Here is a 26,742-nt window from a genome sequence, read left to right on the forward strand (position 1 = left end):
GTCTGGGACATTGCTGCAAGCTCTCATCTCTTTTGGAACTACTTTCAGTGAAAAAAAAAACAAAATAAGAAAAGAACAGGAAGTTTAAGGACATGAAAAAGTCAAGATTGCTGTGATCTTGATAACTGTTCATATTCCCTGGTTTGCAGAGACACCTAAGTGATTGTTTGTGTGAAGACAGACACAGTCATTTTTCTCTTCAAGGGCATGACACAGTGAAACACATCACCAATTGAGTAAGAACACAGGCACTTAGTTAACACCCAGAACATTGTTCTGGATATACTAGAACCCATAGGATAGGAGTCTACAGAACAAGTGAAATTTGGAGAAAATGGCCTGTGAATTTAATTTGAACTTCCTTAAGGAATTGGAACGAGAGGCTGTTTTGGAAGTCTTGTACCGTGATGAGATGGTGAGAAAAACAGAAGAGGAAAGAATAAGGTATGTGCTCCTCCCCTATTCCTGTATTCTGTTCCTTTTTTTTCCTGAAGTACTATTATTCTACTTAGTCCTTCCAAATGTACTCCTTTTTATAACTTCTTGTTACCTAATGCTTTTTTATTCTTTGGGAAAACCAAGGATTATCCAGACCCTCTTGAATTTACCATTCCATTGACTCTACATTAAAGATGAGCAAATACTGTTCTGTGAATAACATACTGGATTAATTTTACTTTCAGCCTTCATAGAAAGTTCAGTTGCTGCCTGTACTTTTTCTATGAAGGCCTTATGGCATTCTTGTCATGTTCCTATGTATGCATATATAGTCCTAGTAACACAGAACACGTTCAGATCTTTGGCTGGATTATTTAACTTAAGTTGTGCCAATACTGGAGTTAAGAATCATTGGATACCTGCTCACTGTGCTAAATCCATCACTGTCCCTTCTCACACACAACAGGTGGCAAGCACACAATGCTGTTTCAGAGGTTGTTAATAGTGTCAATAGGTGCCATTTGTTAGGAAAAGGATTTTATTAAATAACTTTACATTGTGCAAGTATCTCAGTTGGAGAGAATAAAGGATATTTCTCCAGCACTTTTTTTGCTTTATATCAAGGACAAAGATTTCCTTGCAGCTTGTACCTTTCTTTGTGACGTTGCATTCCCATGTAAACAAGGTATTTGTGTGGATAAGATATAAATTTTTAGTGTCTTAAATGTGGAAACTTAAACTTTGCTTACAGCGAACAGTTATGTAAGTATTACTGGGCATATTAGATGAAAAAAATTAAGTGAAAAGTAAGTAAAGGGCTATATAGAAAATCTGAACTGATCAGAAAATCCCTTTCGATTGTTGATGGTGTTGGTAACAGATAAAAATATAGATCTTGATTATTCGTACATGTAATGGAAGCAAAGTTAATGAAAAGGAGAGGTTTTGATCTTTTGGGCCAGTGTAGTTTTTTATTTAGCTTTCAGATTATGCATTTGTTATGAGTTTTTTTACTTGATAGAAGATCTGATTCTTGAATAAATATGATTAAAAAAAATGAAATGAAAGGGAGCACCATTTAGTCTCAGTTTTTGTAGATCAATGCGTAATCACCTGCATACACGATTTCAATACCCTGCTTTGAGAACACCTAACATGATCAGAACCCCATTTATACTAAATTATTTCTCTGTTAGTTGCACAATTCTGGTCACATACAGTCACACTGCAAAAATGCTGTGTGTGGATGCCTTCAGACAGTGCTTAACTGAGGTCACACTTGAGGGCCTATCTCCCACTAGTAATGGTATTGCACAACCAGGGTATTAGCTCACTTTCATGAGGATTTTGGTCTATTTAATTTTTAAAATTTTTCTTTTTTCTTTCTTTTTACCTGGGGGGTTAGGAAACTGAAACTGCATCTACAGCAGCTTCGGTGGAAAGGGGCAAAAAATGTAAGCCATGAATATCAGGAGAGATCTTGTGCTCGCTGTCAGAAACCTCTCGGGTTGTTGATGAACAGAGGGGCAGTATGCAATGGCTGCAGTCATCGAGTATGCTCTGAATGCCGTGTCTGCCTAAATCCCTGCCTTTGGAAATGCACCATTTGTTATGCTCATGGGTAAGAAACTTTACTGGTTTGGATAAGTGCTGTTTTACACTGGTCATCCAATGGATGCCCACTGGTTTTTTGCATCTGTTGCTTAAACAATTAGTGAAACGAAACCTCTGGCGTAATGAAAATGTTGGCTGGAGTCCTGGTAGCAATGAAATCGGTGGGAACTTTGTGCTATACTTCACATAGTCAGGATTTCCTTTCCTGTGTTTAGCAAAATGGATCTTCAAGGTAAGCCAGAGGTAGTGGGGCAAAGACGATAGCAGCAAAGCATAGCAACAGTCTAAACCATAGAGAGAACTCCTTCCCCTGACTCAATATTGAACCAGTGCATCCTAACAAGCTGCTGAAAGTGCTGTGCTTTGTAGTATAGCCAATTTCTCAACAATTTCCTAATCATTATTTTCTGCCTTTTACTACAGGAGTGAGGAACCTGGATTGATAAATACTAAGTAGTCATGTTTTATAAAAATTTAAAAAGCAAAAAACCACTATTAGGATTTTCTGTTACTATATCATCTTAGTTTTGTTTTACAGGACACAGAAAACAATCTTTCTTTTACTATATTGGTACAATTTTTATATCAAGATATTCCTTCATAGTCCATTTTATCTCTTAGAATCTTTCTAAACCAAATATTTTAGAATATTTCCACTTTTGATGAAAAATAATATGTAGGCAAAGAATGATAGTTTTGGAAATTAGTCAAAAGCTGTGCTGGATGATATATATTCCTGTACAAAGGGTGAGGATTTGGATGAAAATTTACTTTATGCCAACACAAGATTAATCCACCACCTCACTCTCTCTGAAGGTGGAAAAATGAGATTAGAATAGTGGGAAATATAAGGCAAGGTACTGGTCTTAAACTAAACAAATTTGTACTGGTTTGAAGTAATTTTCTACAGTTTGGAAGAGAGTTATAGTTTATAAAAAGACAGCTCAGCACTCCCTGATAGCTGCCCCAAGTTCTGCTTGGAACCATGTCCTCTACCATTGACGTTCCCTGCTTCTCAGAGTAGGCTGCAGCTGTAAACAGTCAGGATGCCAGGCAGCACAAGTGCCTGGGCTGTGTTGCAAGTTGATTGTATAGACTGGAATGGAGCTGAGACTCCTGGCTTCAGAGCAATGCCTAGAGCAGTATGTATCACTTTCCATGGGCAGTCCTACATAGCAGAAAGGAAAACAAACAGAAGAACCTCAAAACTAAAACAACTCCCTCCCAGGGATATCTCCCCTCTGTTTTTTTCAGACACACAACAAAACTGGTCAATGGATTGAGCAGTCAAGAAATCTTAGTTTTATGGTAGGATTGAAAAAGGTTTTTGTATTGTTAAATAGTTACCAAACATTTGAAGAAAGGCACCTGGGAACATGATGATTCAAATATCTTTTCATTGTTTTTCAGAGATGTTAAAGTAAAGGCTGGTGAATGGTTCTTTGAGGAACGAGCAAAGAAATATCCAGGTGAAGGTAATCACTGAAATAGACCATAAGCTGCTATGTAATATGTAATCATCATCTAAGTGAAACACAGAATGTAGTCTGCCACTGTATTTAATGTTTCTTCCATTTGATGAGAGATGTATCAAAAATTGCCATTCAGTGCATCTGTCTCTGCACTAAATAAAACATGAACACAAAACAGCGGGATGCATTTTAAAGTATAACTTATTTTGTTTGAGTAATAAGAAGATTGCTGACCATATCACTTTGAATTATTGAGTGTGTAAGACTTCTAAGAAATACAATGACATAAAGCAAATATAGAAATGTTAAAGTATAAATTCAGGAAGGAAATGATCTTGCATCCATCATTTGTCAAAGTTGAAACTTCAGTTGTTTCCACTGAGAAAGTTCTAAACCTGAAAGAAATGATGGAATGGAAGAAAGAAAAACATATATAGCTATAAATCAACAGAGAGCTAAACACTTACTGTTTTGTTACTTTCAGGCAGCTGTGCCATTGCCTTGTGTTCAGTCTTTTCAGTGCCATCAAAAGTACAAAGCCTTAAAAGAAATTATAGAGGATGTGGATGGATCGCTCTGTGGGGAATGTGTTTTGTCAGCCAAGGGGGTGTTAGTTTTTGTTTCACCTACAATAACTGGTGGAGAGAATTTCTTTCCTCTTTCCCTTGAAGTGCCACTTCAGATAGGCAGCTGTTTTATTTTGTGCCTGAACATAGTCAAATGATAGAGTTTCACTTCCAGTATCTGCATTACATCTAGATTTAAGAGTAGTTGGAGAAAAGGAAGGAACTGGGCTTTAAATATGTCTTGGGAAACTTGAATAGGAAGAATTTTATAAGTGTAAGAAGGTTATCAGTCAAATTTTGGGTAGTAGGTGTTCATGAAAGACAACAAGTAGCATATTAAGAAAATAAACTACAGCTCCTGCTAATTAAATTAATTTCAAATTTGAAAGATTTCACTGTAGTCCATTCTAGGTAAGACAATTTCTGATTTTAATGTGTTAGTTGACTGATCTTTAAAACCACAATTTTATCCAATTACTGTTATTAATAGTTTCCCCTCGATCTTTTCAGTGAGTCTAAAGCTGGTAATTTTATCAATCTCTCTGTTATTGAAGGTACTGACTGTCTCTTTTTCCAGCAAAATAAATGAGTTCTCACTTTGAATTATCAAAGCTTTGTGGGTGCTTGAAGCATTTTGCTTAGTTATACTGTTGAAGTCACAAGGATCTAAAGATATACAGAAGATAAACCTGCAGGGAGAAATATGTTTTGTTTAGTTCCTTTGATTAGACCAACTGATATAATTAAAGAGGTTAAAAAAATGGCAAACTGAAACACAGCAGCCTTTGTGCATTCTTCAATCCTGGAGAGACAGTGCCCTCTTTTGGTTTGAAAATACAGCATAAGTGAAGTATTCACTGGAAAGTAAGTTTAACTGAAAAAAAAATACATGTTACAGTGAAATTTTCTCATGTTACAGACTAAAATAACCCAAAGAGTGACATCAGTATGCTTTTTATTAATTTTTTGGTAGCTTCTACCTAAAGAATAAGATCAATATTTTCATTAAAGTGGTATATTGCCTTTAATGGCTAATAAATTTAAAATCTAAGATAGTAAATATTACTTATTAATAATAGAGCATGAATAATGGAGTCCTGATTGAAAGCTGTAATATTGATGAGCTTACTATTATTTCTATCACCACCAAGGTTTACTACTTTTATGTAAGCAATGTTATAGTTAATGTTATAGTTAATACCATCTTTAGTAAAACGTGGATTATGTGCTGCTTTCTGTATTAGGAATTATTAGTAATTAAAGATACTCCAGATAATTTTAGTTGGTCATTTGTAACATGCTTTTAGCCATTCTTTGTGTTTGTGATCACCTGGGAACAGACTAGAGTTTTATGAGTCTTCATTCTTTGTGCCTGATGAAGTGCTTGCTCCTGGGTGTTCTTTACACCATGTGGTTGCTCACCTGAGGAATGTGACATGGTTGTTATTTCCCTGCAGGGATAGTCTTAAAGAGGGTTTTGCTCATGTTTGTGAGCTAGTCAAGCATTTTTATGGTTGTTCAGGTCTCTTGTAGGAAAAGTGAGAGGAATTTTTCATGAAATGCAAGAGATGACCATGTGCCTGCTCTTATAGACATTTTTAAGCTTTCCTTAGTGTTTGAGTTTTATGGCTGAAGTGTGTTTTAGTGCAGTGGGCCGGTGCACTGCCTGCCTCCTGGACGTCAGGAGGCTGAGAGCACTTAGCAACCTGTAGGAATGGGCCTGTTAGCATCTGTATGTGATTGTCCTTAGCATTTGTGAAGAGTTAGTCTGAATGTGTCACCCGTGAGAGGTGAAATCACCACAGTTTGTGACACAGGAGAAACTTGTGTTGCTTGGCATGTATGCTAATGCATTAGGTGGGAATCGATTTCACTCCTCACTTATATGTGCACGAGTTTCTGTAAATACGGGCCAGTTCCTGAAAGGCACTGATTTTAAAAAGTGTTATACTGGCATTAGTAACTGCTGTTGTTGCTAAATGACCTTTGGATTTTTTTTCCTCCTTCACAGGCAGACATGAAACAGTTGGTGCAAAGCTCTTGAAATCTTATCAGAAACTGAGGTAATACTCAAAAGGACAAACGGTCCTAGGACACTGAGAATTTGTATAGGTTATATATTTTATGTTATAAACTAGCCAACAGTTTGTATTTTTTTATTATGAAAAACAAAATTCAACACTTTTGGAGTACAAATGACAAAAACGTAGAAAAATTGTCACTTTTATCTGTCAGCAATCCATAGAAAAGATCTCAAGTACAACAGAGTACTATGTTTAGAGTAATAGTGTCTTCCTTGAAATGAAGGGACGTCCATTATTTTTATGTGCTTATATTTTTTGCATAACTGTTTATACCATTATCTGTTAAATTTGCACAATACTTTTAAATGATCATAGATGAACACTATTTACTAATTGTCATAATAGCATCATTATTGATTCAATGGGAGGTATTGCTGATATGACAGTTTTAGAATAAATAGTAGACAGGAAGCTCTGTATTCAATTAGACATTTCCACTAACCAAACTTTAAAAAAGTAAAAAGTCTAATTTAGAGTGAATAAATACTTTGACTAGAGGATAAAGCATGCCCATACTTAAGTTATTACCAGTGATATATAATGAACAGTCTGCTTAAACTATATGGTATTAAAGTAACCCTCTTCCTTAAAACACAATACCCAACCACAACAACAAAAAGTACCACCAAAAATAAAACTAATGAACCAAACCCCCTCCTCCCCCCAAAATCCCACTTAAAGTAACATATATAAAGATGGTCTCAATTTATTATAATTATCTGGCTAGGCATAGCTGGATAAGACAGAAACTTATAGTCAACTAGATAAGATCCTAACCAGAGCTCGCTTTTACGTAAATGTGGTAAAACTAGAAGAGAATCAAAAAGGAAGTTTAGCAGCTGCCTTGAGATCTGTGATTGTGCTGTGATAACAGAATCAGTCAGATAACAGTTAGATTCTTTTTCACAGACCAGCACTATTTACCACAGATGGAATGGCAGGAATGTTGTAAAGGTCCTCTAACAGCTCTGGACTCAGGCAAGGAAGGATCCTTTCATTATTGTAAATAAAGATGACTATTTTCTGAAAACATTTCTGAAATAGAAATGGGATGTGTTATACAGGAATTGTGTTTTAGAACTCAGAACACAGATTGTAATACTGCTAGCTGTATAGAAGTTTAGGGAGTCTGTCCTAACTTAGGTCTTCCTGGTAGTTCTAATTCAATAATTTTACCTAGGTCAGCCCACAATTAAGAAGATAGAAAGGTATACCTAATTTTTAAGAACAGGCAACAAACTTGTGCTGCAACCCTTAAAGACACAGGATGTCAACCCAGATTTTTTTTGAGTACAGGAAAGACCATATAATAAAGATACTGTGCATGGACATGGTTTATTTATCCATCTATTGGCATAATATATTAAATGTTGTTAACTGTTAATCTCTTAAATTTCTAGTAAAATTTCTGTCGTACCTCCAACTCCACCTCCTTTCACAGAATCAACAGCAGGAATCAATGTGATGGTAAATGTACGTATCCGCAAAATATACATATATATATATACTCATCTCGAAGAGTTTCATTCATGTGTAAAGGCCAGCCACAGAAATGTAGTAAACAACAACTGCTATAACATCACACTGCCATATAAACAATGCCTTATGTTCTTTGTCATTATTTTTATGCTGTGTTGGTACCAGGAGAGAAAGATTAGAGGCTATGAGGGCTGTTTTCAATTAGTTTCCAGTTTTTGAGGGAAGTGTTCCACCACTCTTCTTGACACTGGAATACTGCATATGGTTTTTGGGGCCTCACTATTGGAAGACTGGACTGGGATCTCCTGAGCTCCCCTCAAACCTGAAGAGGATCCCATGTTCCTAAGATATTCAATAGTTATTTATAAAATGACCATTTCATGTGTCACTTTTGTTATTGAGTGAAGAACAGTGAATTTGATGGTTGCCTTTGCATTACAGTTTCTAGTGGACAGAATAGTAGGACATGGCTCAGAACACATAAAAGTTGCACTGAATCACTATTTTGGTTCATTTTGGACTGGGTCCTCAGGTCTGTTTTTTAAGCCCATTGCAGTTCTGTAAACAGTCTTATGTGCATACCTGGAGTTTGACAAAACTTTGATTCAGAGGCACAGGAACATCTGTAATAGATAAAAGTATTAACCACATTACAACAAACTGGTGACGTAATTAGCTGTATTTATGAAATTGCTCTGTGATCTTCCTACAAGGAGTTCCACTTATATGTCAAAGACTATGGAACTGAAAAGATTACTTTCCATCTTCAATAGCTGACAGTTTTCAACTATGCCTATGTATGTCCTCAGATATATTTTTCTACAGAAGTGAGCAAAGGGCTGCAGCCTTACCATCTGATATAATCATGGAAACTTTAAAATGACAAATGTTGTGTTTTCTTACTCATGGCATCTCCCATTTGCAGGAACTTGGAGAGTCTAAAAGGTTTAATAAATCTGTGGAAAACTTGTTTTTGTCTCTCACAACACATATAAAAAGTAAGTAGCTTTCACTGTTTTGTCATTCTATAGTAATGAAGTCAAATGTTTCAATTTTTTGGCCACAGTGTTGGCCAAGAAATAGTTATAAAACAAGGATATTGAGTAATGGCTGAAATGATTAATGCTAAGGCTATGCCAATCTGAAAAATAATATAGTAAATCAAATTCTCCTTCAGTGTTCTGCTAGTTTTTAAATTTGCTGATTATATCAACCCAGAATGGCTTTCCTGTAAAGACTGAAAAGACTGTAGTATACAATCTTTAAGTTTACCAGGTTTTCAGATACAGTGTATTTAACTCATGTTAGCACCAAGTAATAACCAATTTCTGCTGTATTGATCTTCATGTTTTCTGTCTGACTGAACCACAACTGACTGTCAAAGAGTCTGCTATTTAATGGAAGTAGAGTTTAATATTTTCGTTTACTGGCAGTTTTCATGAGGACTTCCTTCCTCTTTCTCAGTCTGTCTAGTTGAGTGGGTTTTTTGCAGTGCATATTTCTAGGTGCCGTCCAGTCTTAACAACTCCTCTTTTATTCTGATACTTTTGGTTCCTTCCGTTCTCTTATGCTGCTTGTTCCTTGGGCTGCAGACTGTGTGTGCACCTCTAAGACTGACTACACTAAGGACAGCCAGGCAGTGTGAAAAACAAAGGCATCAATGACCAGAAGAAAACCACTTCTGAGCCTTAGGAAGATTACAGAGGCTTGCAAATTTGCATGTATTTGAACAAACCGTAATATTTTCTTGCTGGCTTCAACTTACACAACCCCACATGTGAGCCCAGACCTGAATAAAACTGGCTTTAGTGCCTTTCTGCCTTTCCCCCTAACCTCTTGCCTTACCTCTTGTTTGGTCTTTCCTTTAGCTTCTTCTACCCACCCTAATGGGCTGTTTTCCTTTAACTATGCAAATTCAATGTTGAGTCTGCGTGAACACATATTAAAGCCATGCAGAGACACAGTGACTGTTGCTCCACACAGAAAAATATAGGGTAGTATAGGACACTGTTACTGGAAGCAGATAGGTGAGGCAGCACTGAACTGGGTGCAAAGTAATTTATCCAGCTTTCTGATAGTTTGAAGCCTGGTCATATCCCACAGTTACTGGTAAAGACTGTCAGGACTGCAGCAAGCTAATTTATTAGTTCACTACTACCAAATGGAAGATCCTCCTCCACTCACATCTTTTTCTTCTTTCCCTGTTTCTAGCCTTATGCTGCTGTGACTTGAATTAGCACTGGTGTTTCTGGACCCCTCTGGAAACTGGTTTAGCTAATTTTAAGGGCATAACATTAACCTGGACAAAACATATAGATACTTTTCTGCTGGTTTAGTGAGTCAATAGGCTCAAGGTAGGACATATGTGTTGGAACATGTACAGTGGAGGGTACCATGTGGTCAGGAGCCAGGGATTGAGGAGGGAAGAGCAGTGGTTGAAGAGGGAGACGGCAGCTACTTGTTAGATCGGCTCAGCTGTGTGAGAAACCCCATGCAGGTGATACCATCCTCAGTTAGGGTAGAGCAGTTCGATTTGTGAGAAAATAACAGGCTGTTGCAATCACTGAAGTCAATAATTAAAAAGCATTGGAAGTCTTACGAAGAGAAAGAATTGGATTTCTTAAGAAACCAACTTTTTCAGACAATATGGCCTCCAGTGAAGCCTGGCGCTGTGCTGATAAAAGCATTTGGTCACAAGTGTCTAAAGTTAGTACTCTGTATCTTATCTAGATAAAAATGTCCTGGTTTGCAGAGGTATTTAATACATCCCGCTCCTGTGCACTGAAGTAAATAAACACGGAGAACTTCGTTATGCCTCTGATTCTATCACTGGAGCCGGGGTGTGTGTGAGAGCAGTGGGAACAAAGGATTAGCGAGTGCAGCACAGAACGGCCATTGTACAGTCTGCTCTTTACGCTGTTACCTCCTGTTCCAGCGTGGCTTGGCAGCAACAGGAGATTATAATCCAATGGTTGCCATTTGGTGAATGTAAAATGAGTTACTGGCTGTAGTTTTATTTGCAGTAAAAAGCCACCCTTGGCTCTAGAGATAGTGTCCATCTTTGCTGACGTTTGGGTAGAGAAGCCAAAGGAGGAATAGATATGAAAACTGAACATTCATGTTTCTCACAATAACCTGTTCTGTAACCTGTTCATTTTAGGAGAGTGTAAGGCAAGCTGGGGTTTCCGCTTTGACTGCTGCTCAAGATATTCAGATTGTATCTATTCCATCAGAATTCTCACTCTCTTTTATGATCTCTGATTTCACTGTGTATTTTAAAAATCGGGTTTCATTTACGGGGGTGGCTTAATTGAGCCTGCATTTGAATAGGTCACATGGTTCCTTAATGATGTACAAAGAGTACAGTAAACATCTGAGGACTGATTGCTGCTAAGAACAAAACTACCCCAGAGTGCCTTTTAAAAATCACACTTGAGTCCCATTGTTTTTCAATACCATCACTGTCATATTGTCTGCTGTGTGAGAGGTTTCTCCACAGAGGTTCATGTTGTGAGAAAAGTATTTATTTCTTCTGTATGAATTAAACATATGATAGTCTCTCATGAAGAATTAATAACTTTTAAGTGGTACATGAAATAGCTATCTGGGATTAGCAACAAAGTGTCTGCAGCTAAACCTGCTATTTTCAACTTCAGAAATCATGGATGAGTGCTGCCCTTCCCTTTAAGTGAAATTCTGAATGTACACTGAGGAATAAGAAGTGAAAAGTGGTGCATTAAATGTCCAGTTGCCCTGTAGATTTATTTGACAATAAACTAGATGTTACTGAAGCGCTAATTCAATAAGGTACTTCAGTATGGCTAAGCTTATCTGTATGAGTAATGTTATTGAAGTCAATGAGGGCTAGTCATGTTCTTAAAATTATATGTGGTTTGGGAACAGAGTATGTAATATCTCTCCTTTCATACATATTTTGGATAAATTTCTAAATATTTTCCAATATGCTCTGCTTTCTGATTTTCATTGTCATATTGCTTTATGTTGTTATAATGATCTTGCTTTAATCCTGAACCAAACCAAACCAAACCACTTTACAAATCAATCTATACATACGGACTGTAGTAGCTATTTCTGCAAGGAAACTGTATTTGATGGCAGTAGTTCTGACAATAGGCAACAAAGAGTATAATTTCCAATTGAAATAGCAGGAAAGATTTAGGCAGGCAAAGTATAATTACATAAAATGTGACATGCACTTGTCTTCCCATCTGTTTCTTACTCTTAGGAGATCAACACTAAAGTTGCAGGATAAAAGTTTGAAAGCTACAGAATTAGCCTATAAATCCTAAAGGATTGCTTGCAAAGTTTGTTATAGTGACTTTTCTCTTTATTTTCACTTCAGAAATCTCAAAGTCTCAGAATGATATGACTGACAGATGTGTCCTAACCACAGACTTTGGGAAGAATGTGGAAAGAAGGTGGCAAAGAAGGAGCCAGTCTGACACTGCCATCAACATTACAAGCAAGGTATCCATATTATTATACACTGTCTCGAACTGTAAGAGCTGTTTCATGAATGAAATATATTTGTGAGAGCAATGACTTATACAGAGGAATTTTACTTGTATGAACAGAGCTCAGCTGATGTTCACTGACCATGATCAGAACTCTTATTCTCCACAGGGGTTTTGACAGAGTTTGCACAATTGATTTCAGTCCAGAGTTGAAATGTTAGACTGAGATTTTTACAAAGACCTTCATATAGAGAGGGAGGGGATGGGTCATTTTGCTCTCAGGTGTTCACAGGCTCTCTTGAGGCAGATTTGATGTCTGCTCTATGTGATTGTTGGGCTGCAGAGATGTACTCTGTCTTGCCCTCTTCCTGCCGAACAGGACCAAGCTATGACCATCCCAAAACCATCCTGGCAATCTTTGAACATTTTTGACTTGGCAGGGAGAAAACATTACTGTTAGTTGCTGTGCAACTTCCCCTTTCCTTTTGCTTTGGTTACAGTCTCTAACTTTCAGTGTTTTCTTGAGAAGTTTGAGAAAAATCCAGTCATCTGTTTTCCCACAAATTGTGCAGGGCTGAAAATGATGTCACACTTCTGCTTTAAAGTTACACTGAAGATTTTGTTTTGTATGCTTTCAGCTCTCAAGTGACTGAACTTTGTCCACACTCAGTTTTCCACATAGCGGCTACTTATTGAATTGCCTTGTTCATCTGAATGAGGTAAATGTGGTCTGCTAAGTGCCTGAATTAGGTGCTGAGAAAAGCTCTTGCTTTGGGCCAGACCTCCTGGCACACATTACTCACAGCTCCCTTGGTGCACATTGTTCACTTTCCTCTGAAGTGTCAGGTGCTGTTAAATGGAAGAGACAGGATATCAAACTGCATGGAATGGCAGTCTGAATTGGCCCAGCAAGGTCTGTGAACTCTGTGAAATTAGTTCTGGTATTTTTGTATAAAATTAAATTATGAACAGAATTGGCGACAATTACTGGTTACTGGAGTGCTGCTTTCATTGTGGCAAGCCACATTTCAGTGTTAACTTTATTCCACAGGCAGAGCATTGCTCTTTTAAAGCATCAGAGTTGGAGATAATGTGGATTTCAACTATGCTACATCTCACACTGATCGCAAAAAATCTGTCATGTTAAAAAGATGGATATGGACTCTTTGGCTTGAGAAATGTATTAGTAGAAGATTCCAAATTATTTATGTGGGGTTTAAATCACCCCTTTAAAGATTTAGGACTTAATTTATGTCCACACTTTGCATTGCAGGTTTTGAAAGATAGATTTCAATGTTGTTTGTGTGCCAGAGCACTATTTCTCTGAACCAGGAACCTTTTGTTTCATTTAAACCAGTTAGACTATCCTTAAGCTAGAATTTTAATTTTACTGGAATTACTGTTGATTTTTTTTTTGTAAACATAATTTTTGACATTTTAGTTTTTTTCATGTTAAAGGAAATTTTACTCTTCTCTTCCCACACTTATATCATGACTTTTTGTGTTGTTACTGTGTGTTTAAAAACTACTTTTAATTTCTGTCAATGGCACTATTTATTATTATTCAATTTATTTTTTTTCTTTCCCATCTTTGTTTTCCTTTAGTAAGGGTAGCTGTTTATATCCCTACTAGAACTATACCTTAAGTTATGGGACAGAACATATTTTAAATTACACTTGCAAAACAACTAATTACATTTATAATGAAATATGGTATAGAAATTTTACTTGTTGTGCTTTCCACACCAGAGAGAACTTTTCATTATCAGAGACTGAATCAAAACAGTGGATTTTTTCCCCCTGGAAAGTGTGTATTTTTCTCTTGGGAATGACTATAAAGTAATAGCTGAATGTGCAGTATATAAAACTGGGGCACTACTTCGTTCTCTAGAACATTATCTGTTTCTTAGATAAGTTTTCTAAATTTGTGATGTGTTCAGAGCTTGATTCCTCCAGATTAAAGTTTAAAGACATTATATTTAACCTCAGTATTAGTGAGAAAACCCCAATGCAATAGCAAAAACCACCAGCCAGTGTAAAATCTGGATTTGGGAAGTTAATTGAATAGTGTTTTCAAGGGCCTCTTGTCATCAGAATCTCCAAGTTTATTAAGGGAACTGCAATTATACCTGCCTTCCTGGGGGAACAAGCAAGCATGTGCAATGTGTGGAAGCTGTTTGTGGTGCATTGGTAGCTGTGGGATACCTCTCCTGTGACATTAGAGCTGGGCTAGGGGGGAGTCTTGCTTGTGCGACCTGATGCTAAGTTTAGCACTGGTAGTTATGGTGCCTTGTCAGTCACTTATTGTCTGTATTACACAACCAAAGTCTTCCTGATACAAGTAGAAGCTAAAATTCAATGTGTAGTAGGCTGTTGTGTTCAGCAAATTAAATCTGTGGTGGTTTAGGTTTTATAAAGCAGGAGGCAATTTCTGTGCTGGGAAATACACTATTTTGGTTTTGTTTGGGGTTTTTGAGACTATATTCTCAATGCATTTTCTGTCTCTTTCCCTCTCACAAGGGAACATAATTCTTACATCTCTTCTTAAGGTCGGGTAGTTATTACACATAACAGTATCTGTGTGTCATCATAACAGCATTATGGTTAGGATTTTGCACATCCTGTTTTTTTTCAGAAGTAATCTCAATATATTATCTCATCTGTTGTCCTCATTCTTTAGTGCTTTCTGCTGACTGTGCAGTAGGGGCTCTCAGGTTTGTTAAGTATATATTACCTGTTTCTTTTATACAAAAAAGTACCAATTCTTTTTGTTGATTTTAGTCAGACTGTATTCTTTCTAGTCTTTCAGGTAACCTCTGTTACACAATTTGAAAAAGAAATTATTTTTTTACATCCTAACCATATAAAATTTCTCACCTCACTCTTTTTGGACCCACTGAGCTGTGAATATGTTTTTCATAGATTATATTATCCAGGGAAAGTGGTGTGCCTGAATGAGCTAAAATCTAATTTCAGCATATTTCTAGCCATATGTATTAATCTTTTGGCACTTCTTTCTATTAACTGTTGTTCTGCATAACAGAGGTGGCTGAAGAAAAATCTCAAGGAGTTTTGCTATATCTATCTATCTATCTATCTCAATTTTTCTCAAATTATCAGAGTTTTCATGGAAAAATTGGAAAGGTGAATGGACATAGTCAAAGCAAAGTCAAGAACACCTTGGAAATTTAAGCTTTTTCTATAAACAAAGTTAAATATGAACTTGTCTTTTTCTATTTTGAAGTCCCTTTCAACGTACATTCATTCTTGCATAAGTAAACATGGGCATGTGTCATACATATTGCAAAATACTATTTTTCATTTCCTGGAGGCAAGATTATTGTTTTTCTTCCAAAATTACTGTTTTGTTAAGGGCTAATAAGGCCTTTTATTAGTATATTACTACTTTTGGTGTATTATTAGTAGACTGTTGTTAATAATTGCTGTGGTAGTGATCATTACATTAGCTAGTGGTATGCTGATTTTAGATAATTATTAATATAGTGAATGTACCACTAGCTGGAAGGAGAGAGTTATAAATCAACATTTAAGGTACTACATTATCTTTGAAAGTGTGCCACCTGCATGACCTTGATCAGAGTCAACTGTAGCTATTTACTGCATTTTCTTTTGATAGCTTTCCTGAAGGAACCAGGACATTTTCTTTATCTTAAAAAAACCTACTTTCTGAATTTCTTACAGATGAAAAGTACACCCAGTCTGCAACAGCTCATCACTGGGGCCCAAAATGACAGTGAAATTTTGACAAAAAGTAGTTGCAAGGAGGAAGAAGACATAACAACCAGTCCCACAAGCGATACGGTTTTCTGTGATGGCAGAAAACATGTAAGTTAAAGGATGAAAGACATAGAACAGGTGCTTAAAGGGAACAAATATAAAAGCTTGTGTAAAACATTGGTGTATTTTAGATTATATTACAAAATGAAGGAAGAATTTTACTTGAGTTTGTATCTGATGAAAGACTGATTGCCTTTGGCATGGTCCTCATAGTAACACTGTGAACTTTCTGAAGCATAAGCCAAATCAAATTAATAATGGATAATTGATAGATGGATACATCAATTAATAATGAATAATTTATAAAGCGGCTTCTTCTGAATTTTGCAAATGCAACTAACATTCTTCCCAATTTATATTAAGGTTGGGATTATGAACATAGTACTTTCTAATCTAATAGTTAGCTTTTTCTCTTCAAGCTTCATTTAACAGAAGGGTTTTGTCAGTCTACAAGAACTGTGGTATTGGAAATGTCAGTGGAAATTCAAATGTCAGAATGTCAGTGATTGAAGAGGAAACTGGCAGTGATGGAAGCCAGAGGAGCAGTTCATAGGCTTAGGGCATGATATTGAATCATCCTCTGATGGATGGCATTTTGAATACTGCAGATGAGAGAGAGGGAAGCTGGTTACAAATGAATTCAGCACATACTTTAAAGCCCCTATGATTAACTGTGGAAGCTAATTTCTATGTATTAGTGACAAGGTTAAGCAGGGTGAAGTATCCAAAGAATTCATGACCGACCTTGTAAAATGATTTAGGGAATCAAAATTAAACCAGCCTGCTGGCTTTACAGAGAAGTATAAACACACACAGGGACCTTGGTGCTCTCTGACAGTTTACTGCACTGTGGAGTCTGAGGTGTTAAGCTGACAAATGGGTAATAACTTGTGGATTACATTCCTGATGCTATAGACCATTTGAACTGGTCTATAAAGGGCTCAGGCTTAAAACTGTAATATTTTTACTATCTTGTAAGAGGGGACAAATTCCATTAAGCTTCTCTTTATGGATAAGTGCTGGATATTGAAGGCCACTCCATAAAAATGTATCTTCCCAACTATCAGATGGCATTGCTTCCAGTCATGCCACCAGAAGTACAATACATTAAGTCATTGCTAAATCCCTGTTCGCTGAACAAAAAGGATGGTGACTTCTACATTGAATGTATGTGACACCTGAGCAGCTAGGAGAGGTGTGGTGATATTCAGTCCAGGACACCTATCCAGCCTTTCTAAATAAATAAGGTGTTCTGTGGAATAAATATTAGGGACTTTCACAGAACCTTTTCATAGGACATGAGCTAAAACAAAACTCTTTGTATTCCATTACCATAAAGGATTTTGGTGGAAAATAATAATTTTCTGGTCAAGTGAATAAAAATATGTCAGTGAGTGAAAGAGCAGAGCAAAACAAAGCTGCAAAGGAGATTGATTACATTGATAAACATCTTATGGAGGGAGCAAGATTACGTGCAACAAGCATCAGGTCAAAAAAGTCCTGAAGTTCTTTTGACTTCCTCAGCAAGCACTTGGCTCTTCTTTTGTCATGTATGTGTGTTACTTAGAGTTTATAAGATAGAGTAGATAGGTGCTTTAATCTAATGGATCTGTTGGTGTGAATTGAGTATTTGGCATGCTGCACAAATGAAGAAAAGTATCTACATGGAAGAGAGATATGATCTTATAAACACTACTCTGCAATCTTAGCTGCTGGGTTGTGCAATTCAGAACTCCTTGGTTAACCAGTCCTGTGTGGGTTGGTGTTTATTTTCAGAGGGAGGAGTGATCTAACACAGATATCTTAGCAATCTAGGGCAATGTTGCTGTGAGACTAATCACAACAACAATTGAGTCTTCGTGACAAATGCGATGTAAAAAATTCCTAGGGCTCACCTTAAAGAATATCATTATAATGAATGGAGACCAAACTATTTTTAGTTGATACGTTGTTACAGTGAAGGCTACATAGCACCATAAAGTTACATGTCTGGGCTGGGCCACAGAAAGCATTATAGTCTCTTCCTTCTTTGCCCTGTCATGGCTTCTGTAGTGCTGGATGCAAGTGGTTTTTGTATATGTGGATGGACAGCATCCAAACCTTTGCCCCAAAGGTGAAAGTAGATTGAAAGGAGAACAAGGTGAACTAGGAGACACCTTCTCTTTGCACCAGAATTCAACAACAGGAAGTCTTCCTATTTTAATCTTTCCTGAATCCTACTGGTCTGCAGTACAAAGTGTGCAATTTTTATGTGGAATTGAGGCATCTTGTAAAGTATTTATGGAATGTGCAGGCCACTTATGTTTCCTTTAATACACGACAGAAACTAATGTCTCAGTGGTGTACTCTACTGTGTGCTATGTACTAAAAGGAGTCTAATTCAATGTTTTGTACTTTCTTAGATTTCAGAGTTTTTTTTCAATCCCTTTCAGACACTTACCCAATTTTCTTATGGGAAGCGACATAGCAGTTTTATTCTAAGACAATTTCTAGATCTAGAAGTTACTTAACAAAGCAATTTCCTAGCCTAGAGAGCTTTGCCCTAGAGCAGGGCAAAGCAGTTGTTATTGCAATTACAGTCATAATTTTCAGGGCTATTATGGAAGCAGTGGAATGTTTTATACAGGTTACCTTACATTTTGTGATTTGCAGTAGCTTTACAGTAATGTCTATGAAGATACTGACTATTAAAGGAAATAAATGTTTTGTCCTGTTTGATCTGACACTCATTTTCCCAAATGTTTGTCTTTTCTTAGGGAAGTTTGTTTAGTCTTAACAGCACTTGCACTGAATCTGGCAATTTTGGCAAAGCTAATGTCACAGGAGAAATAGAGTTTGCCTTAAGATACATCTTCAAAGCTTACATCTTGGAAATTTGCATCAAGGGATGCAAGAACCTGGCTTACGGAGAAGAGAAGAAGAAAAAGTGTAACCCGTAAGTATTTTGCAGAGGAGGAGAAAAAACATAAGGCAAATATTCTGGTTTTTTGAGATACTTATGCATGTTGTGATTGAAATGGATTGATATATGATGGTATGCCATATTGGCACTTTCAGAACCTCCAACATACGTACCAGCCCTTTGTACATATACACACTGCAAGACAAATATGTTTCATACCAATGCTTATTCCATTCTTACAATTTTCTGCTAGGAATTGTCCCTCTCCCTTCTTGTGAGCAGGCAGTTGGGTATCTATGTTGCTGATGAGTACCTTTGGACCTCAAGAATAGCTGTTCAGATTTTAGTTCTTAAGTTGTGCCCAGAAAATTAATATGTAAGTGGCTGACCTGTTCCTAATATGTCTGCTGACTCACTGTGGCTCACTGGGTGATTGCTATACTACTTGGATGCTTTTATCTTCTGTAATGAGAGTGGAAATTTCAGATGCTGCAATGGATCTTAAAGTCTAAGGCTGCTTAATAATTACGTATCATTGTAAGAAGAAGAAATATTTACTTCTGTAGATAAAATATGCCATAGAAATTTTTGCTGGACAGTTAAGCCTTGGTGATTTATCTCTTTATTGCTTAACAATGCTCTCTGACCACGCAGCAACCACCGATAGAAAATCAACAGGTAGAATACCTAACTACCTGTTCTTGTCCCTGCTGTCACACCGTGTTTGAGCATTTGAGTGACCATGTTGGAACTGAGGACTTGCAGTCACCTTCACCCAGAAGGTCGAGGGCTTTTGTGCATCTTGCAGAGAATAGTCATGAAGACAAGCTTGGTGATGAGCAGTGCCTTGCTGGAACAGCAGCTTGTGGAGCAGGACAGTTTGGGAGCACTTCAGAAGTGGGTCAAGGTTCTTTAAGTCCCCTGGTAATTAAGCCAAGCAAACAATTACAGGAAAGCTGAAAGGCAATGTGGGAAGTGTTGTGTAGTAAACATTATGTTCTCTATTGGCACATATTTATATATTTCTGTTGGTTTCCAAGCCAACAGAAAAATTATAGTATAACTCTCTTAACATGCTTGCTGAAAAGCAGACTTTTAACTGATGTTTAAAACCTGTTGAGTTACTTAGCTTATTTGCTGGTTTGAAGTCTGACTGGCTACATTTTAATTAAATTGATTTGAGGTCATAGAAAAAGAGGTTAAAACTTCTAGGACTTGTGTATTTTAGAAAGTAGTTTTATCTATGGATAAGTTCAGAAAAAATAGGGAAAATGTGTAAGTTTTGCAGCTATGATATGAGGTACAGCTGATTTTTATTTACCCAGCAAGTTAATCAAAAGGCTGTTTTAGAATTGGTTTAAATCATAATATGTGAAATATATACAACAAATACAGTTTAAAAATATTTAGTATTAAGTAAACAATCACTCCTTTCCCTGACAAGCCGTGAGCACTCTCTATGGCTAAAACTCTTAAGTTTTGAAGCCATAACCCAATTATAGCCCACTGAACTGATAGTAAGGAGACTATTTAGGTATTAGTGTTCACTTGACCTACACATAAGAAACTTTGGGTAGGAATCATTACTGCTGGATTTTGGTGCAACTCAGCTTCCAGAAACTTTTTTTCCTGGTTTTCCTTGAATCAATGTTAGGGCAATTTTGACAACTTTTAGGCAATCTCCCATTTTCATTCTAGTGGCTGTTAGAACAATTAGCATTTTTAAGACTTATGAATTATTATGTATTATTTATGTGATAATACCTTTTTTGCTACATGGTACCTAGTGTTGTGAAGACAAGATATTTTCTTTATGAACAAGCAGCAGTGATCCTAAAGTTGATTGAGGGTTTTTTTTTCTTTGAGCACATAATATGCTGTTTGTTTTCATCAAAACTGTCACTCAACCTGGAAGGTGATTTCTTTAGGGGCTATTTTATCAGAGGCCAAGAGTACAAAACCAGAAGATTCCTATTCAGATCCTAATCCTTTCTGAGTTACAATGGAATTGAAGCACATTAGCAGAATGATACACAGGGTTCCTTATAGTCTATCTGTTTTTACTGAGAAAAGATATAAATCACATTTTGCCATTTTGTTGATGGAAACTTACAAAATCAATAAAATTGTTTAAGAAATAAGAAAAACTCCTCTCATCTAATTGTTTTCTCCCTGCCCCTTCTGATCATTTTCAATGTATCTTTCTCTCTCTCTCTAAGGTATGTTAAGGTTTATTTACTTCCTGATAAATCTCCTTGGAGCAAGCGAAAGACAGCTGTCAAAAAGAGCACAGTGGATCCAGAGTTCAATGAGACTTTGAAGGTACCGTTTGCAACTGTGTTGCTGCTAAGTGTGCTTTTCTATGGTACAATCCTGCAAGTTCTGAATCGACCTGATAGGGCAAATTTAGGAGTCGCTAACAATAATAATTTTAAAAATTATGGTTTTTTCAGTCCAAATAAGAGAAAATGCTTTTGGAGTTGCAACAGTAAATGGCAAACCATTAGAAGAGTCTGCCTTTGTCCAAGAGAGCACTTTTAATGAATACCAGTGTTGTTCTGAGTTACCTTTGCAAAAGCAAAGTGTCTTCCATAGACATGGGGTTTTGTACGTTCAGGAACTGAATTCAGTGAAAATGGTCAAAAGTGCATAGCACTATTACAGGTGAACTACATCATGCCACTGAGATCCAGCTTGGTGGGATTCAGCTGCAAGTTAAGGCACCTGCATTTAGAGGGAATTGCAAGTGCTCCTGGGAATCACTGGAGCCCAGGGTGGTTCAGGGTGATTAGCCACAGAGCCTACACCCAGCTTCTGATTCAACAGCCTAAATATGGATAGTGATTTCCTTGCCTCTCCATTGCCTTCAGCTTTCAGTGTAGGTCACCTATGGGCTGGGTATCATGTTTGCCACTCTCATGTGGGTATATTAGATACCCACATACCGTATACCATGTGGTATATTAGATACCCAACAATGTCTCAAAGGGCTCTAACTATGTTTGGGGAGTGGATCAAGGCTTTAATTAGTGATCACCTGAGTTACTTCCTTGCCCCTGCTGACTGACTGCATTAAGTAGATGTCCACTGAACAGGATGGGAGTTTCAGCACCGTCATTAGATGTCTTAATCTTGAACTGGCCTCCAGAGCAGACAAATTCTGCTGGGAGCGTAAACAGAAATATAAAAAAAAACCCCAACCCCCAACAAAACCCAAACCAAACCAAAAAAAGAAACAAACAAACCAAAAAACCAAACAAATGAAAAAAAAAACACCTAACCCAGCAAAAATGGTCAAGAATTATTTAAAGCTCTGAATTAATAATCAAAATCTTTAGCAAGGCAGGTCAAGGTATTCCTGGAATGTTGATATATATTTGAATGAGCGTTATTTAGCATTTAAATTGTGGGGTAATATGCAGATTGCAAAGCATACGCAGACATCATGGTTCATATCTGCCTTCAGCCATGCTGTGCCTGGGCTTCCTGTAAGCAGGTCATGAACGTGGGCTGCATTCATCCTGTGTATTGCTCTGTAAATGCTGTTTATCTTTCTAGTACAAGATTGAATACTCCCAGCTGCGAAGTCGGCAACTTCAGATCTCTGTGTGGCATGCGGGAGCACTCAAATACAGGGTGTTTTTGGGGGAAGTAGTGATTCCACTGGCAGCATGGAATTTTGAAGAGGACTCAATGCAGTTATTTGACTGGTATCAACTCAAACCCAAGGTGATTCTTAGTTTTTGTTCTTATTTTTATTTTAAGAGCAAGATGCTGTAAAGGCTATGAAAAAGATCACCCTTCTGAGATCATTGAGGGAAAAATGCTGTCAATCCAGCCCATTAGTAAGATGTGTCACAAACACAAATAAGCTCTGACAAAGATGTGTAAGAGAATGATTGCAGTAATGCAAACTTCTGTATGTCCCTTTCTTAAGCTTGAAAAGCCTGAAGATGATCTTACCCAGTACAGCGGGGAACTCCTCTTGTCTGCAAGACTCTTGGTACCAGCCCAGTATAAAAATTTCCATTTTGAAGGTATAAAATGTTTCAGCATTCATAGAGGTCTTTTCCAGTGTAAATGGTTCTATGATTCTGTGAATCCCTTGGCTAGAAAAGAATTGAGATCAATGAAGGACTGGCAATGTGTCCATGTAATATTCCTGTATGGGATTTTTAACAGCTACAGCAAATGGTGCTTTTTGGTGTATTAATTTTTTCTTTTCCAAATGACCCCAAAGTTATCAGCTTGCTTTCTTCAATTCTTCCTCCCTGTGCAGGCCTGTGTATTGGGGTCTCTGCTATGTACCTAGAGCTGTGAGAGGAGCAGTATCACACCGTGGGTTTGGCTGTTTCTCCTGCTTCTGACTGTTCCAGAGAAATGTTTCTGTGGGTACCGTCCTGTGTTGACATTTCACAAACACAGCAGAAAGCTTTATCTTTGGGACAGAAATCACAAAGCAGCCTGCTACTCATTGCTTGGTTTTCTTTGTGTGAATCATACACTGTACAAACATGTTAAAATCTTTCAAATATTCCTAGTACAGCCTTATGACTCCTTATCTGAGTAGTACCACTTAGGCATTCCCCTACTTATAACAGCATCTTAAGCTATGAGCTGAACTGACTGGGCATTTCATGTGATAAGGGCTCCCTTTTTCAGGAAACAAAGACCAAGGAGTTCCCAACTGCCAGCTTCAGATTATGATATTTGGGGCTAAGAACTTGCCCATGCTGAGACCTGCTGGAGTGTTGAACTCCTTTGTTAAAGGGTATGTATGAGACCTAACACTACAAATAGGAAATGTCACGTGTTCCATGCAAATGTATGTATTAACATGTTTTCATCAGCAGACTGCATTTGAAACTGCCATCGTCTACACTTAGACTTCCTTGTAATGGCTTCATTTGAGTGCCTGCAGAACAGCAGCAGTTTGCAGAGTGGTGACAGGTCCCACCTGCCCTCTTGGTCTTGAAATTTAGAATTTAATGATGTCATTAAAATTTAGAGTTCACTAGCTTAAGTATGTGCTTTTAGATATTAGGAGAGGAAAAAAATTTGCAAACAAATACAGTATCGTCATTCCTAGTTTCAGCTTTTGCAGAATTAAGTAAAGCTTGGGATACATTGAAAACTTTTATCCTCTTCATTCCAGACATTTTGAAAGAGAAGGGACTGAATTTTTCTTCAGTATGCTGAGTAGCTTGTATGTGGGATCATTTTACTTTCCTGTTGTCAGGCATCAGATGCCATTAGAAGTATAATACTGGGGTAAACTTACATCTCATAACACTATTTTACCTGCTGTGGCACCTATCTTTGGTGAAATGGGTGAGCATTTTAGCTACTGAAAGACAGGTTTTAGGCAGTATTGAATAACAGCACGTGGAGTAAAGACTCCTTCAGCAGTCAGTGACTGCAAAGTTAAAGCAGACCAGAAGAACCTACTTGCACTCACATTAATGACAAGCAGGAGAAGGTGCAAATCCCAAAATAAACACACTAGCACCATGATCTATCTTGTACTTAAGCTAAACTTTTTTGCTCTTTAAGGTAAAACAAAGAGCCTTAGCTGATTATTGCAAATGCTCTGTTTTCTTGTTGAGAAATCAGTAACTTTGCTGAACTCTTATTTTTTTGGGAAAGTTGTCTTATCCTTCCAAACCAAGCAGAGGTAAGGCAAAAGTCTCCTGTCCTGAAGAAAGAAGCCTATCCTCAGTGGAAACACTTGTTTGTCTTCGATGGTGTGACCCCAGCTCAGCTACAGCAATCATGTCTACACTTGACTGTCTGGGACAAGTCAACTTTCAGCTCAAGTGATCGATTCCTAGGAGGAGCCAAGCTCGGTACAAGTAAGTACTTTACCACTAAAAGTTGAAGGTAATTTGGGGAAAAGGTCTTTTAGTTTACATCCTAAACAACAATAATTATACTATGCTATTTATTACCTGCTATCACGTGCCTATGCATGCAGTCCCAGCCTCTGTCATAAGCAACTTGCAGTCTTGGGCTTTGATCCAGCAAGAACTGATGCATGTGCTTTAGTTCAGGTCTGTGGGGAAGCTCAAGGTTTTCAGTGGAAATTTTCAGGAAAGCTATTTGTTAACATGGTGACTTTTGAGGTCAGAGCCATGCCAAGACAAGCACAGAAACAACCTGGCTCTAACTCCACCCAAAGCTCTCTGTATTTTTAGAGACTTATTCCCTTAACTGTTTTTTATGAATTGGCTAATTTTAAATGATTTCTCATCAAAAGAAAGCACAAGAACTAATGATCTAGTAGACTCCAACCTTGCTTATGTTTCTGATTATCATTTTACATCCACAAATCAATCCAATCAATGAAATACAGAAGGTGAAACTTGCTCAGAAGGGGCCATTGCATGTGTGAGTTTTGGGCTCTGTTCTAACATAAGAGCAAACTTTCTTTCTGAAGGCTGAGAAATGTTTGAGAAACATCTGAAAAACCCTCTTCTTGCTAAATAGGCCCTGTTTCCCTGGTAGTTGAGCAGGGAAGCATTATCATAGAATCACAGGATCATAGAAACAGCTGGGTTGGAAGGGACCTCTGAGATCATCAAGTCCAACCCTTATCACTTGAGGGCTGACCAACAGAGTCTCCTAGCCCCATCCTCCCTAAGAGTAAGTGCTGTGGTTTCAGTATTTGAGATGACAGGTTCAAAAAAGATTGAGGCTGTCATGTTGTTTGGGTATCAGTATGCACTTTAGAGGAGTATTATCACTAGTGATAAGTCAATGTTTTGCAGGCTTCCTCATGAACTTTTTCTGATTATCTGACCCAGCATTTTCCTTTCTGCTAGAGCAGGGGCTACCTGCTTGTAAGTGATTCAAGCCCTAAGCTTAGTAATGCACTGAAGGTACTGGAGATGAACTGAAGCAGGAGATTTTGTATCATTCAGCTATTAATAGTGCACACACTTGCTCCTCTGCTTCTAGTCATACAACCAAAAACTTTTTATTTGCTGCAAGCGGAGATCTTCAGAGAGAAATCCTAGTTTACAGGATGTAAGTAATACTTCAAAAGTATAAATACAATTTATTGCAATTAGTGCCTTAGGAGCTGAAATTACTGTAGAAGTGGGTGAACAGGTTATTTTGTTAACCAGTCCAAGTGGGCCTGAAGCTGGGTAAGGCTTAGTGAAAACTAACTGACCTTTCCTTTTGCTTTCTTGCAGAGGAACTGCTTGGCTCTACAGACCTTGTTTCTCAGTCAGTGCCCCAATGGCGAGAAGTGCTCTGCAACCCAAACATGTGGATGGACTTTACACTTGTACTGCATTCAAATAAGGAAAACTTTAAATCATGAGAAATTATCACACAACTTTTCCTTCCCCATTTGTGATATTTTAGACTTCCCCAGACTTCAGGTCTGGGGAAAGTATGATGCAAATGAATCCACTCTGGCTTTTGGGGAATAGACTTATGTATTTGAAAGTGTGTGACATTCTGAATGTTTTATTTCTTAAAAAGTAAAGGCTTTAACTTGTGTTTCTAGCTGGAGTATAAGGTTAATATTGTTTCTTGAGGAGTTACAGTCTCAGTTTGAGATGCATTATGTTGACAAAGCAACAGTAGCCAGAAAATATGCAGTTTTCCATTTCTGGGCATAGCCAAACTCTCATTGTTTAGTCACAGCTAGGAATACTCAGAGAAAATAACTGTTACAGGAGGAAAGTTATGTGCTTTCACTCTCAGGTTAATGTTTTATACACAGAACTGAAAACTAGCTTATCTTTGTCTGCTTACTGCAAAGGGGAGATGCTAATAACTCTGCTTCAGAATTATCTACACTGCCACTATTATTTCACATGCCACTAAAAAGCATTGGCCTGTAGCCACATCTCTCAAATGTGTGCTGCATCTTAGGGCTTAGAAAGTTAAGGTACAAATTCT

General features: G+C 37.4%; 1 protein-coding gene across 1 annotated transcript; it reads left to right on the forward strand.

Moving 5' to 3' along the window:
- Positions 1–270: 270 nt before the first annotated feature.
- Positions 271–26,477, forward strand: SYTL3 (synaptotagmin like 3). The gene is made up of 15 exons (XM_018078143.2): positions 271–444; positions 1,844–2,059; positions 3,463–3,527; positions 6,102–6,153; positions 7,575–7,647; positions 8,579–8,651; positions 12,017–12,141; positions 15,831–15,974; positions 18,683–18,861; positions 21,048–21,150; positions 22,387–22,557; positions 22,766–22,865; positions 23,491–23,599; positions 24,475–24,680; positions 26,025–26,477. The coding sequence occupies exons 1-15, from the start codon at positions 335–337 to the stop codon at positions 26,153–26,155; spliced, it is 1,857 nt and encodes a 618-aa protein (XP_017933632.2). The 5' UTR covers positions 271–334; the 3' UTR covers positions 26,156–26,477.
- The last annotated feature ends 265 nt before the right edge of the window (positions 26,478–26,742 follow it).

This window comes from Manacus vitellinus, unplaced genomic scaffold (genome assembly GCF_001715985.3).
Source record: "Manacus vitellinus isolate BGI_N305 unplaced genomic scaffold, ASM171598v3 scaffold_4_pilon, whole genome shotgun sequence".
Lineage (NCBI taxonomy): Eukaryota > Metazoa > Chordata > Aves > Passeriformes > Pipridae > Manacus > Manacus vitellinus.